Raw genomic sequence first — 14,151 nt, 5'->3', positions numbered from 1 at the left:
AAAATGGGTCAAAAGAAGGACTTGACAGGCTCAGAAAAGTCAAAAATAGTGAGAGATCTTGAAGAGGGATGCAGCACTCTTAAAATTGCAAAGCTTCTGAAGCGTGATCATCGAACAATCAAGCGTTTCATTCAAAATAGTCAACAGGGTCGCAAGAAGCGTGTGGAAAAACCAAGGCGCAAAATAACTGCCCATGAACTGAGAAAAGTCAAGCGTGCAGCTGCCACGATGCCACTTGCCAGCAGTTTGGCCATATTTCAGAGCTGCAACATAACTGGAGTGCCCAAAAGCACAAGGTGTGCAATACTCAGAGACATGGCCAAGGTAAGAAAGGATGAAAGACGACCACCACTGAACAAGACACACAAGCTGAAACGTCAAGACTGGGCCAAGAAATATCTCAAGACTGATTTTTCTAAGGTTTTATGGACTGATGAAATGAGAGTGAGTCTTGATGGGCCAGATGGATGGGCCCGTGGCTGGATTGGTAAAGGGCAGAGAGCTCCAGTCCGACTCAGACGCCAGCAAGGTGGAGGTGGAGTACTGGTTTGGGCTGGTATCATCAAAGATGAGCTTGTGGGGCCTTTTCGGGTTGAGGATGGAGTCAAGCTCAACTCCCAGTCCTACTGCCAGTTCCTGGAAGACACCTTCTTCAAGCAGTGGTACAGGAAGAAGTCTGCATCCTTCAAGAAAAACATGATTTTCATGCAGGACAATGCTCCATCACACGCGTCCAAGTACTCCACAGCGTGGCTGGCAAGAAAGGGTATAAAAGAAGGAAATCTAATGACATGGCCTCCTTGTTCACCTGATCTGAACCCCATTGAGAACCTGTGGTCCATCATCAAATGTGAGATTTACAAGGAGGGAAAACAGTACACCTCTCTGAACAGTGTCTGGGAGGCTGTGGTTGCTGCTGCACGCAATGTTGATGGTGAACAGATCAAAACACTGACAGAATCCATGGATGGCAGGCTTTTGAGTGTCCTTGCAAAGAAAGGTGGCTATATTGGTCACTGATTTGTTTTTGTTTTGTTTTTGAATGTCAGAAATGTATATTTGTGAATGTTGAGATGTTATATTGGTTTCACTGGTAATAATAAATAATTGAAATGGGTATATATTTTTTTTTTTGTTAAGTTGCCTAATAATTATGCACAGTAATAGTCACCTGCACACACAGATATCCCCCTAACATAGCTAAAACTAAAAACAAACTAAAAACTACTTCCAAAAATATTCAGCTTTGATATTAATGAGTTTTTTGGGTTCATTGAGAACATGGTTGTTGTTCAATAATAAAATTAATCCTCAAAAATACAACTTGCCTAATAATTCTGCACTCCCTGTAGAAGTTTGGGCACCAGTCGGGAGGTTCACTCAGAGGTCTGCAAAGCATGGGAGGTCGAGTCACTGCGGTGCCTCGCCAGGCACTCCAATACCTAAATAGTTACCAAATCTGCACCTCCCAGGAAGGAGGCATACTTCTGGGTGTAATGACTTGAGCCACCCCAACAACTACCGTTGTACAATAAGGGTTACCAGGTCCGTACCTCAAGGGAAGGAGGCACAATGTTTGGTGCTCGGTGACTTGAATCGCACCAAACGATTCCGATCCCACAAGTAAAGTGCTCAATGCCATGCCTTCCTCCAATAAGGCATATCGTCTGGGGCGCAATGACTTAAGTTGCCCAAGACAGTTTGACCACACATGAAAAGGGTTTCAATGCAGTACCTCCCTGAAATGAGGCACTAATCAGGTGTGCGATTACTTGAGTCACACCCAATTATTCTGAACAATCACACGAAGAACTCCGATGCTGTACCTCCCTGAAATGAGGCACAATGCCTGGCGTGCGAGAACTTGACTCACACCAGGCAATCCGGCCACACACAAGGAACTATAATTCCGTACCTCCCTAGAATGAGGCACTACGTCTAGTGCATGATGGCTTGAATCTCACCAGACAATCCAGTCACACACAAGGAACTCCAGTTCCGTACCTCTCTGGAGTGAGGCACAACGGCTGGTGTATGCTAGCTTAAGTTGCACCAGACAATCCAGTCACACACAAAGACGCAAGTTCAGCGGTGCCACACGAGGTAGACTGCGGCACTGCTTTGGATGCACCCCCACCTCCGAGGGTTGCAACCTGTGGATCAGGCACCGCACACAATGAGCATGCAGTCAGGTGTCCCTCGAGAGAAATGTGACGCACTCAACAAAAGCATGCCATGCAGGGTCCCGCAACTGGTGAACCCGTTCACAACAAACAAGATGTTAATGTGTGCAGTGGCCCCTAGATGAAGGGCCACACTTCATAAATGCGGGCAGTACTTCGAAAGCGCTGCACCAGGAAATTCTCGTCTCCAGGCGCAATCCTTATTCTACCCTCACACCACTGCTACCAGGTGAAGTCCAGCATACAATGTAGGCGCGGAGGAGGGCAACGCTCTCCAGGTGACACCAGTGGACAGTGTAGGTCCCTCGCAGGAGATCTTTGATGTCCCTGAGGCCTCCAGACAGGACAGGAGGCAAGCCAATAAGCCCTTGGAGAGCACACTTCAGAGTGCCACACAGCTACAGGCAATCTGCCCAGTCCAACCATGATGCAGGAAGGGTGCGCGGATCCCTTTCAAGGGAAGTAAATACTCCTGTGCACAACAGATTCCTCTGGCATTGTGCACCAAGCGGTACCGACTCCACATTCCTGCTAGTGGATCTCTAAATTGCTGAAGTGTGGTACTTGTAGTTATACTCGTGTGCCTTTGAAGTTGGGGGTGGTTCAAAGGGGTTCCCCTTTGAACCACAGATATCGCCCCTAAATTTCAGTCCTGTCTGACATGGGTCTGTGGAATGCAGACCTTTATCTTTAGTGGTGCCATGATCTGGCTCAGAGCAGCCAAGTGTCAGAACCTCTCCCTCCAAGCTGTCCAGCCATGCCCTCAAATGGCAGAGGCCGATCATTCCAGTTTCCTAAGTTCTATAGCTGTCGCTGGGGAATGCACAGATGTGCTTTTCTCACACTTCCAGTGGAATGCAGCTGAATTAAGACACCCAAAAATAGTTTTTTAGAAAATAGAAATGCCCACTTTCTGGAAGTGGCATCTCTAGGGTATTATTGACAACACCACCTATACCGTGAGAAGGGGTTTGTCATTGTGAATACAATGATGGTAAACATCATGAGTCTGCTCCACTGCTATGCACTATTGAATTCAGGATTCATTATAAATGTTCTCTCATGTTAACCTATGGGCAGAGCAGATCTCATGGGCAGTGAGAACACGTGTATTCTGCACTCCCTGAGCACATGTGCCCTGGTGCACGCATGAGCCTGCAGGGACAGGCTGGACACAAGGTTAGGATCACCTAAAAGGTGCAAGTGCTTCCATGCTGGCCTGCTGTGACAGGCTCAGTATATATAAAAACACCAGTGGGCAAGTGGGCACATCCTGGCAAGTCGAGCCAGGTTCAGTAAAAACAAAAATGCCATTGTGCAAGTGTGTGCATATTGGGTAGCTGTTCCAGGCCCAGTATATGGCTTAAGGCCCACCATTGTGCAATTGTGCAGAAATGGGCAAGGGATGCCAGGCTTGTATATAAGGAAACACCTTTGTGCAAGTGTTCAGAAATTGGCCAGGTACGCCAGCCTCAATATATATGAAAACCCCATTGTGCAGGTGTGCACCACTGGGACACAATGGCAGGCTCAGTACCTTATTGAACACCATTGTGCAAGTGCGTACACACTGGCCTGCAATGACAGGCTCAGCACATAGTAACAATGCCGACCCCCTAGGTGGGGAAAACCCATGTGGGGGTTCTTCCCTACTAGGGCATGGCACACCTTGGTGAACCTGCCACAGGGAAGCATAAGGCCTGCTTAGTGTTGTGCCTGGCATGAAAGATGCCACCCTGAGCACACATGCACTTGCGCCGCCACAGGCCTGCACTGTCAGGCCTTAGACATGGTACCAGGCTCTTCTAGTGGGTGCCACAGTCAGTGCAGCGTCTCCCTACTAGCCAGGGCAGTACCCACCCTGGGTATGTGGTGTACCTTTTTACAGGGCACTCCTGGGTAGAGCACTGGAACCACGCCCTTGAGCGCCCCTTCCTGGTATATGTAGGAAGGGTGTGCACACTTTCCCACTGCAGCACAGTGGGAAAGTGCCCAGAGTCCTAAGGCCAAATGAACAGAGTCAGCAAAAACTGGAGAAGAAAGCAAAAAGTTTCAGGAAAATTCCTTAGGAAGGCCACGTCCAACATACCCAGCCTTGCATTAGACTAGTAACACTCTTTTCCTTGCATCACATTCATGCCATCAATCTTCCAAAACAGCCACATCCTATTCCTTGCTTCGATCCTCTCATTCATGCCCTCATATTTCCTATAACAGCCTCATTCACAACACGCTTCCAGCTGACTCTTAAAAACCTTAAATGACTACCTTAAATGACTTGCAGACATAAGCCTTTTTGTATTTGTTGCATTGCTTCTCTTTGAATTGTTTTTAAAACATTAAGTAATTTGATACGAACATCCCTCACTCTAATTAATGAAGAAATGCATTTTAGGGACATTATACTTTTTGTCAGGTGGGTAGAATGAATCTGTTAATATCATTAACAGCTGCTCTGGCTGCCCAGCTTGATTTACTGATTCAAGACTTTGGTTGTCCCAATATTGTAAACTACTGTAAAATTAATTCAGTGTAGTAAATTAATCAGTACATGGTTTATCCGTTGACTTGAGCGTAGTTTATACTGATCACCAGAAAGAAAGTATGATATTGCTTTTGTGCTTATTTTTAAACATTGATTTTATATGAAGTTCGATGCATGCGCTATATTACTTGTTATATATTTAGGATATATTTTTGGAAAAGAAGCATTCTTCTCTTTAAAAAAAAATCTTGCATTGCAGATGTGGCATAGTGAAAAACATTGTTTTTGGAGAAAACATCGATTTTGAATATTCCTTATCCACATTTTGAATGCATCGCAGAATGCGTTTTTTGGGTCAAGGCTACCAGACAGCCCAAGCTGCCTGGTTACAATAAACCTATTAACCCTACAGGGCTTAAAGCCCACCCACTGCTTTCCATTAGTTAGCTTTATTGTCAGTTTCATTTGCTTACTTCTCATTTGATGGCTTTCCTTGTCCATTTTGTGTTTGTCCCTCCCCTGGAGAATAGCCTCCTTCCATTGCTGAGTTTTAGGGAAGATTTTTTTTCTTTTCGGTTGAGCACTCGATCAGAGTGCATGTATTTTCCACCTCTCTTACTCTTCTGTTTCTCTCCCGCCACCCCCAAAATACCCACCCCTAAGTTCTATGTTAGGTCTCTTAATCTCATGACTGCTGGCTCTTCCTTCCGTGTACATCTCTCTGTGCTGCTGACTCCCACTTGTGCTTCTCTCTAGCCATCTGTGTGACTGTCTCCCTTGTTTACTTCACCCTCACCTCATGTGTCACTAGCTGTATATTTTAAATATATTTTTATGGAGGGCCAGACTTTGTTATTATCATTTTATTTTTCCTTCCCCTTAAAACAAGAAAGCAGCGGGGCGACGATCCAAGCCGCCCCTGATTGTTCTGCCGCTCACAGGGAGAGTCTTCTTTTCTTTTGGTTCTTGTCTTCCTGGTCTGACTGTCTTCTGTGCATTCTTTGCAGATGATCACTGTATCAGACAAACCCGGTGGTCATCACTTAGGATATAATCTCATACCTGGCATAAGCACAGTATCATTACAGACATCTTACATCAGCCTGATCATCCAGGCCGGCCACCAGCCATATCAGCAGGCATAGTCCTGGGGGCGGACTTCATTTTTGCCGTCAGGCCACCTACTGAAATTCCCAGTTATGTTTGGCCTCCATCCTGTGTAGAGTCGTCAAAAATGAAGTGTAGTACAGTTTCGCTACTTGTTTTGGTCGTGGTCTGCTTTAGGTCCTTTCCGTATCCACATGACCATTAAGGTATGTATGCTTTCTATAAGCTGCCACAGTGTGTGTCAGGGAGTTCAGTGCGCGGCACTGAACAAATGTGGTCATCTGTGGGTCATGAGAAGGAATCCCAGAAAGGCCTACTCACCTTTTCCTTTTGAGGTTGGTAACTTGATTCCAATTAGCTTAGTTGACAGGAACATTTGTTATAAACGACACTTGGAAACTGCTTAAGAGCGGTATGAAGTGTTAGTAATATTATTCAAGAAAGTGGTGTGTGGCATTTGTAGCTGTCTGACAAGGCTAACTTAACTCAGTTTCTCAAATTGTCCTCTCAAACTGGGTGTGTTTAAATCATTCTGAGAGTGCTGAATCACTCCCAGCGCAGGGCACAGTTTGCATCACATGGGAAACGCAATTCTGTTAAGGTATTAACTTTAATTGTTTTATTTTCTTTACTTTTAGTTCGAAAAGATGTAAATGCCTTTGATGACGTCACAATCACTAGCTTGTCGGAATGTGGTGGTAAGTAGTGCTTTATGTGATATTGAAGACAAATTGCAACTTCGGACCTTAATTTCGGCTGTTAGCACTTTGCAGGGTTCTTAGAGCCCTTCTCTGCTCGGCACATCTCACCTGCACTCATATGTCTGTCCTGTATCTCTCGTCCCACACTGTCCATTGGTTTTCTCTCCTGCGTCTATGCTGTCCACGCTCTCCTTCGTTCGCCCGCTCCTGCCACAGCGCCCTTTAAGATTTGACATTAACCTTGCACTTCTCCCTACAACTCGCTTCTCTAATCATTACGCCTTGAATTTAGCGATTTTTTTTATTTTCCCGTTTCTATGTGGGCTTGAACAACTCAAATGTAGAGAACTGTTCAGTAAAAAGAATGCATCTGTGATAGGGTGTCCAGATTTTGAGGAGCAAAAAATCGGGACAGGTCAGACATAAAAGAAGGACTAGACATTACTGTCACTTTTATATCTGGCCTGTACAGGTTTTTTTTGGGTAGCTTTGTGAATGTGTGCCTATACGTGTGTGTGTGTATATCTATACACAGACACACACATATACACACACATTTACAAGACTACATATATAAAATTAGCTATGTCTTGACCTCCCACCCTGCATCCTCAATCCTCTCCCACCCACCTCTCTCTGCTCCCCACTCCGTCTCTCTGTTGGGAGCAGACTGGGGATAAAATACTTTAATTATTTCATACTTTGTAGGCCTCTTTAACTAATGCTTCCCTAGATGATCTGACCTTTGTCCCAAAAACCGAGACATTTATTTAATAATCTGACCGTTGTCACCAAAACTGGGACATTTATTTAAAATTAAGAGAAAGGCGTCGGGAAACCGGGACAGTCCTCTAAAAACCGGGACTGTCCGGGGAAATCCGGGACGTCTGGTCACCCTAAACTATGACCATTGTCGTAAAGAGCCATTTGTATCCATGGTGTCTCCTATATGAATCGCAGACAGTGCTTGAAATGGAAAAATAGAAGTGCCTTTTTCTGAGAAGTGCTGGTACTCTACAATTAAAAGTATTACAAGTTTCTTGAGAAGTGCAGGTACTCTCCCTCTCAAAATAAAAAAAGTGCCGGTACTCGCTACCGGACAGTACCAGCTACCAGACAGTACCAGCCCATTTAAAGCACTGATTGCAGACATCAGTAACGTTTCAGCTTATCTGATCCAGTTCAAAATACACATGCTCACTGACTGCCTTTTAAGATTTAGGTGGTTCAGTCGATCTCCAAACTTTTGTTTAATTAATGTCTGTGTCGTACGTGAGTTAACGCACGAGACGCGGGTGGCAAAATGTGGTCCTTCCTCTATGTTAGATTGCCTCCTGACGTCACGTCCAATCCGGATCGAGGACGGTCGTGACGTCGGGGGCGGCGCGAGGGGACGGATAAGCGGAGCGCGCGAGATGCGGCTGGCTGTGCTCGCGGCGGCTCCCCGTGGGCCTTATTGTTTAATGGCAGGAAAATAAAGATCGATTAAAACGCAAATGCAACTGCCTCGCTTCCTTCATTTCTGCCACTACAAATGGCGACGAGGGTCACAGCTTCTAATATGGCCCACGAAGGTAGTCCAACTTGCGTGATGTCTCCAGATGCCGGCGGGGCGCGCTGATATCTCCTCCCCGATGACCACGTGCACTGCCTCCGGTGAGCTGATGCTGGGGAGCTCTATGCGAGTGATCCTTGACGACCCCTGCCACGTGAGGACCAGGCAGTAGGCCTGTGCCCCGGGTTTCCTGTCAACGTGTGTACACCACATTGGAAGTGGCCGGAGTACTGGTGGTCCCCGGCTATCCGGAGTGCTGGGGTATCCTTCCGCGCTGCCTAGAAGCCTTCCATAGTTGCTGCTGCACCTGTGTCACGCGGTCTCTCCGGGTGTGGTGCCCGCTTTCCGGTCATGTCGCAGGCCGGTAATATCTGTGTGCCTCCTCTCGTCCTGGACTCTCCTGGTAAGCCGTGCACGAAATGGAAGGGATGGCTGCGCGCATTTGAGAACTATATCGTCTCCATTGATGGTAAGGGGTATAGCCCAGAGCGGAAAAAGTCGCTGTTATTCGGACTGTTGGGGAAGGCTGGCCAGGAAGTTTTTGATAGCTTGCCGGTTTATGTGAATCCTCCTGGGGCTACTGCTCCTCTGAATGAATACCAGGAGGCCGTTAAGCGACTGGAGTTGCAGTATGCTGAGGAATGTAACATCATGGTGGGGCGCCATAAATTCGCACTGCGGAAACAGGAGGAAGGAGAGACTATCGAAGAGTATATTGCGTGCCTACGAGTTTTGGCCCAAGATTGTGAATTTGCGGAGATGACTGATACTTACATCAGAGACCAGGTGGTGTTCTACTGCCATTCTAAGAAAGTGCAGGAACGGTTGCTTTCATGCAGGAACCCTTCACTGAAGGAAGTGATGGCCATTGCAAAGGCAGTGGAACGCTCCATGGTGTCTTCTAAGGAACTGGCGAGCACTAGTCAGGCTTCAAATGTGTTCTATGTGCAGGACAGACATAAACATGCGCCCAAGAATCCAGACAGGGCGGCGAGCGATAGAGGGGGAGGCAGGAGGCCGCTCGCTGGTTTTAGATGTGGGTCAAGGGACCACTTAGCGGACAACAGGACCTGCCCTGCCTTGTACAAAAGCTGTTCTAAATGCAGGAAGGTGGGCCACTTTGCGGCAGTGTGTAAAGCCAAGAAATATAGTACGGGCATGAAAGTGAGCTCGGTGAGCGATAGTGACATGGATGCGGATGCGGACATCGTGCTGTCCATTGACGATGAGGACGGAAGAGTGAAGGGGCCTATTGGCTCCGTCATGATTGGTGCGGTAGCATTGCCATTTACGGCTGATTCTGGTTCCCCCCTTACCCTGATCTCTGATAGGACATTTGATTTGAAATGGCAGAATGTGCGACTGCATGAGACGGATGTAAATCCTAAGGCATTCGGGGAACACGACATATTGATGAGGGGGTACTTCTGGGACTCCCTCACCTTTCGAGGGCGCACGGTGAGAACAAAGATATATGTGGCTGAAAAAGGGAGGAGCCTTGTGGGATGGAAGGACCTGGCGAAGCTGGGTGTGATGCTAGTCCCTGGGGCGGAAGATCCCATAGTTCTGAGGGATGATTGGGTCAATTACGTGCAGCCTGAGGATTTGCATGAAGGATTAGCTGAGGTTCTCGATAAATTTGATTCCGTTTTTGAAAACAAGGTAGGGTGTGTAAGAGGATTTGTGCATGCCATACGGTTGAAAGAGGGTGCCATGCCAATTAAGCACAAGGTCAGAACGATTCCTCTTTCGGTAAAGGGGGAGCTGAAGGCTGTTCTGGATAGGCTGAAAATGGAAGGAGTAATAGAGGAAGCAGGTGCATCAGAGTGGGTGTCCGCAATCGTGGTGTCCAAGAAGAAGAGGACAGGGGACATTCGGCTGTGTGTAGACCTGCGATCCTTGAACAGAAATATCCTGGTGAACTGCCATCCTCTGCCTAACATTCAGGAGATATTATCTTCCACATCAGGATCGAGGTTCTTCACCCTAATAGACCTGAAGTCCGCATACCACCAGGTATGTCTCACAGAGGATTCCAAGGAATTGACCACTTTTATTACCCCGTTTGGAGCATACAGGTACGTCCGTCTTCCGTTCGGCCTTGCATCGGCCTCGGGCGTCTTCCAAAAGCTGATGGACCTTCTCTTCTGCGATATGAAGGGAGTTGAAGCCTTCCAGGACGACATTCTGGTACACACGGAAGATGAGGAGGGGCACCTGGAACTGCTAGGCAGAGTGCTGCAGGTGCTAAAAAAAAAGGGGGATGACAGTCTCCAAGGACAAATGCAAGTTCATGGAAGGGAAGATCGAATTCTTAGGGCATGTGCTTACCCCAAATGGCATTGCGCCTAAAGATGACTTAGTGAGGGCCATACGAGATGCCCCTTGCCCAGGAGACAAAGACGCCTTGCGGTCGTTCCTGGGACTCAGTGAATACTATTCCAAGTTCATGCAAGGATACGCGACCACCGTGGAGCCTCTAAGGAAACTGCTGCGGAAGAATGAAAAATACATGTGGACACAGGAACAAAGCGCTGCCTTTGAATCAGTCAAGCAGGCAATCGCCGCGGCTCCAGTATTACAGCCGTACAACAAGGATCTCCGGAACGTAATCACGGTTGACGCTAGTGCCAAGGGTATCGGCGCAGTGTTTTGCCAATTCCAAGGGAAGAAGGAGAACACAGTCGCATTCATATCCCGGTCATTGAACGAAGCAGAGAAGCACTACAGCACCATCGAGCGGGAGACGCTCGCATGCGTCTGGGCCGTGGAGAAACTGAGGAACTATCTGTGGGGCAGGGAGTTCGAACTGGTTACTGACCACAAACCCCTGATATACATGATGGACGGTGAAGGACGTGGCAATGGCAAAGCCAGCTCGAGGCTCCTACGTTTACTGTCCAAGTTGCAAGAATATCACTTCATCAGACACATCAAGGGTGGCCTCAATTGCAGGGCGGATTGCCTATCGCGCATACCGGTCACGGATGAGGAGGACGGTTCCCTGGATGACACGGAATGCGTGGTAGCAATGGTTGACGCAACAGCTATGTGCGAGGGATCCATATCGGAGGAAGAGTGGTTGACGGCTCAGGAGAAGGACACGACTATTCGAAGGGTGATGGACTACATGACGGCTCGTTGGCCCCCGGTCCGGAACTTGCACGGAGCACTCAGGAGTTTCCAACAGGTTAGCTCCGAACTTACCATTGAGGGCGGCTTTGTGAAAAGACACGAGTTGTTCGTGCCTCCGGAAGGTTTGAGAGACAAGCTAATCAGGATTGCCCACAAGGGCCACCCGGGCAGTACCGCTACCAAAAATCTCCTCAAGCAGTACTACTGGTGGCCAGGGATGTGCAGCGACGTCAGCAGCTTCATTAATCGATGCGGACCGTGTTTAAGGGCCGACAAGCACTGGAAGACGGCGAAAGGGGAGCTGCAGCTGGTGGACATTCCTGCTGGCCCATGGAACAAGATTGCCATTGATTTCGCGGGCCCATTTACCCTGCTACCAGACGATTGTAGACATCTCATCGTCATCACGGATTACTTCTCCAAATGGATCCACTACAAGTTCGTCAGGGAAGTTACCACTGAACGAGTGATCAAGGCACTGACGAAAATTTTCGCGAATGAGGGGCAGCCGAAGATCATGGTGTCTGACAATGGCACCCAGCTGGTGTCCAGGCAGATGACGGATTTTCTGTCCAGATTAGGGATAAAGCAGGAGAAGACCCCATTGTACAGCCCGAAGAGCAATGGGCAGGTTGAGCGGATGAATAGATTCCTCAAAGAGGGCGTGCAACAGGCAGTCGCCTCCAACATGGATGTGAAAGCGTTTCTGGCGGACAAGGTGCACACTTTTCATAACACGCCCAATGAAGTTACGGGACACACTCCGTTCTACTTGATGAGAGGGAGAAGATGCATGAGTGAGCTTACCCCCAAATTCAATAAGTGGTATGACATGAGGGAGGAAATTGAGGTGGTATCTGATGAGAGTTTGAGAGTCAAAGAAAGAATAATGGCTAAACAGGAAAGCAACAAGCGGTATGCTGACATCGTGAACAGAGCCAAAACTAAAAATATAGTGCAGGGGGATTGGGTATTGGTGAAGAAACCTAACAAGGTGATGAAAGGAGAGTCTGTGTTTCAAACCCCTGTACGTGTGCAAGGAGTGACAAGAGGGGCAGTCTGTTTGGAAGGAGGGGGGTGGCGGAGTAAGGACGACATCGTCAGGCTCAAGGCTGGTCAAGAGGAAATCATCATGAGAGGTAGTCGTGTGTGTGGGGCCGAGAGCACGGACGATGTGGATGAGTGGCAAAGGCACGAAGCTAGGGATGTAGTCACTGATGACGAGGAGTGTGTGAATACGCCCCCTATGCGAGGGCGGATCGGACATGGAAGTGCAGATCGGTGTGAGAAAGCATGGCGCGGCTTGGTGGTTGCCGAAGGACAGAATGGTAGCAGGCCCGAACCTGCGAAGAGCGACAGTCACAACGTAATGAGTTCAGGCCAAGAGGGTGCAGGCGCCGGCAGGGTGGGTTCACCCCAGTATATTACTCCGAGCAGGCCAATGAGGCATATCCGAGCTCCCAAGAGGTTCGAAGATTTTGTCATGAGATGAAGTTCCATAAGGTTTCTTGTTCTGTTAAAAGGGGAGATGTCGTACGTGAGTTAACGCACGAGACGCAGGTGGCAGAATGTGGTCCTTCCTCTATGTTAGATTGCCTCTTGACGTCACGTCCAATCCGGATCGAGGACGGTCGTGACGTCGGGGGCGGCGCGAGGGGACGGATAAGCGGAGCGCGCGAGATGCGGCTGGCTGTGCTCGCGACGGCTCCCCGTGGGCCTTATTGTTTAATGGCAGGAAAATAAAGATCGATTAAAACGCAAATGCAACTGCCTCGCTTCCTTCATTTCTGCCACTACAGTCTGGCTGTCATTTCTGTGTCATTAACCAACTGAAATTGAAATCGAGTAGTAAGTGAGCCGTTATTATTGTCCTCTTTTGTTGCTGTGTCATCGAAAGAAAAGAAGGACTTTAATGAAGGCTTCCTTGCCTTATAAACTTAGTTAAATTTAGTAAAATAACAGCTAACTCGGTTATCATGATAAGATGACAAGGAAGCCTCCATTATAGGCCTGTTTTAATTTCTGCGGCTTACATAATACACAGAGAGCTTCCTTGCAATGGAACTAAAAAAGTGAAATACTGAGCCCTGGAGGCAGTTAAGAGAGGCCGCGGGGATCTGGAGAAAATAGCTGCGACCTAATGACACTTTGAGTCTCCATACCGGGAACACTTCGCCCGGATGTGAAAAAACAATTAATGGAGTCATGTTAGGGACTGACTCGGATTGAAGCCTGACAGATGCATTAAAATGTTTTTGTTTGCTGTACTGCAGGAAAAAGTGCTTGTGACCTCAATGATATAATTTGAGAAACAGAGCGAAGATACATTGCACTTTTGAAATGCCGTAGGGTCTTATGCGTTACAGTGAAGGCACTTACTACAAGATGGATACGTAAGTGAGGCCCATTGTACGCTTCCACTTGTGATAAATCTCCAACAGATAATTGTCAAACTAGACTAAAAAATGCTGCCAGCGTAGAGTATGTTTCCATCCTTTGTAAGTATCAAATGAAAATCTCATTGCTTGTGTCATTCTTTTCAACCCTGATTTATTCGATACAGGACGTAATATTTCCGTGTGCAAATGTAAAAACAAATGGCAAGTTAATAGTAACTTCTTCGCTGGGTATCCATATCCAGAGATTCCAAAGTAGTAAGGCCTTTCAGTCTGACCCCGACCATTCATTTTGTGGCATAAGATTATAAAAATAACCCTAGCAGGAGTCAAAATAGAAGAAACTTAAGATGTGTCTTATGATCGGCTGTAATAAGCTGTAGATGCAAAGGCTGAGTAAGGTGTTTACCTTCATTATAACCCTGTCTCACTCATAATTAATTAATTCATTTACAAATGCTTGTATGCGTCCTTAAAGTTCACAGAACTGCCTTTCCTTAGAAACAGGAGCTACTTATCGTTTAGTTTTGCCTCTTAGTGACCAGATGCGCCAAATCCCATTAGACCGATGCATCATAGGAGCATCTCA

The 14,151-nt window shown here is 47.4% G+C and overlaps 1 protein-coding gene across 5 annotated transcripts in view; it reads left to right on the top strand.

Moving 5' to 3' along the window:
* The window catches only part of RPS6KC1 (ribosomal protein S6 kinase C1), a 546,019-nt gene that overhangs the window by 164,284 nt on the left and 367,584 nt on the right, over positions 1–14,151 (top strand). For all 5 annotated transcript variants that reach the window (XM_069233902.1, XM_069233905.1, XM_069233903.1 and 2 more), the window contains one exon: positions 6,414–6,473. In XM_069233902.1, the coding sequence (XP_069090003.1) occupies positions 6,414–6,473 (60 nt within the window). The remainder of the gene's footprint in view (positions 1–6,413; positions 6,474–14,151) is intronic.

This window comes from Pleurodeles waltl, chromosome 5, assembly GCF_031143425.1.
Source record: "Pleurodeles waltl isolate 20211129_DDA chromosome 5, aPleWal1.hap1.20221129, whole genome shotgun sequence".
NCBI classification, from domain to species: Eukaryota; Metazoa; Chordata; class Amphibia; order Caudata; family Salamandridae; genus Pleurodeles; species Pleurodeles waltl.
The sequence above is the reverse complement of the archived record's forward strand: the minus strand, read 5'-3'. Positions and strand labels throughout refer to the sequence as shown.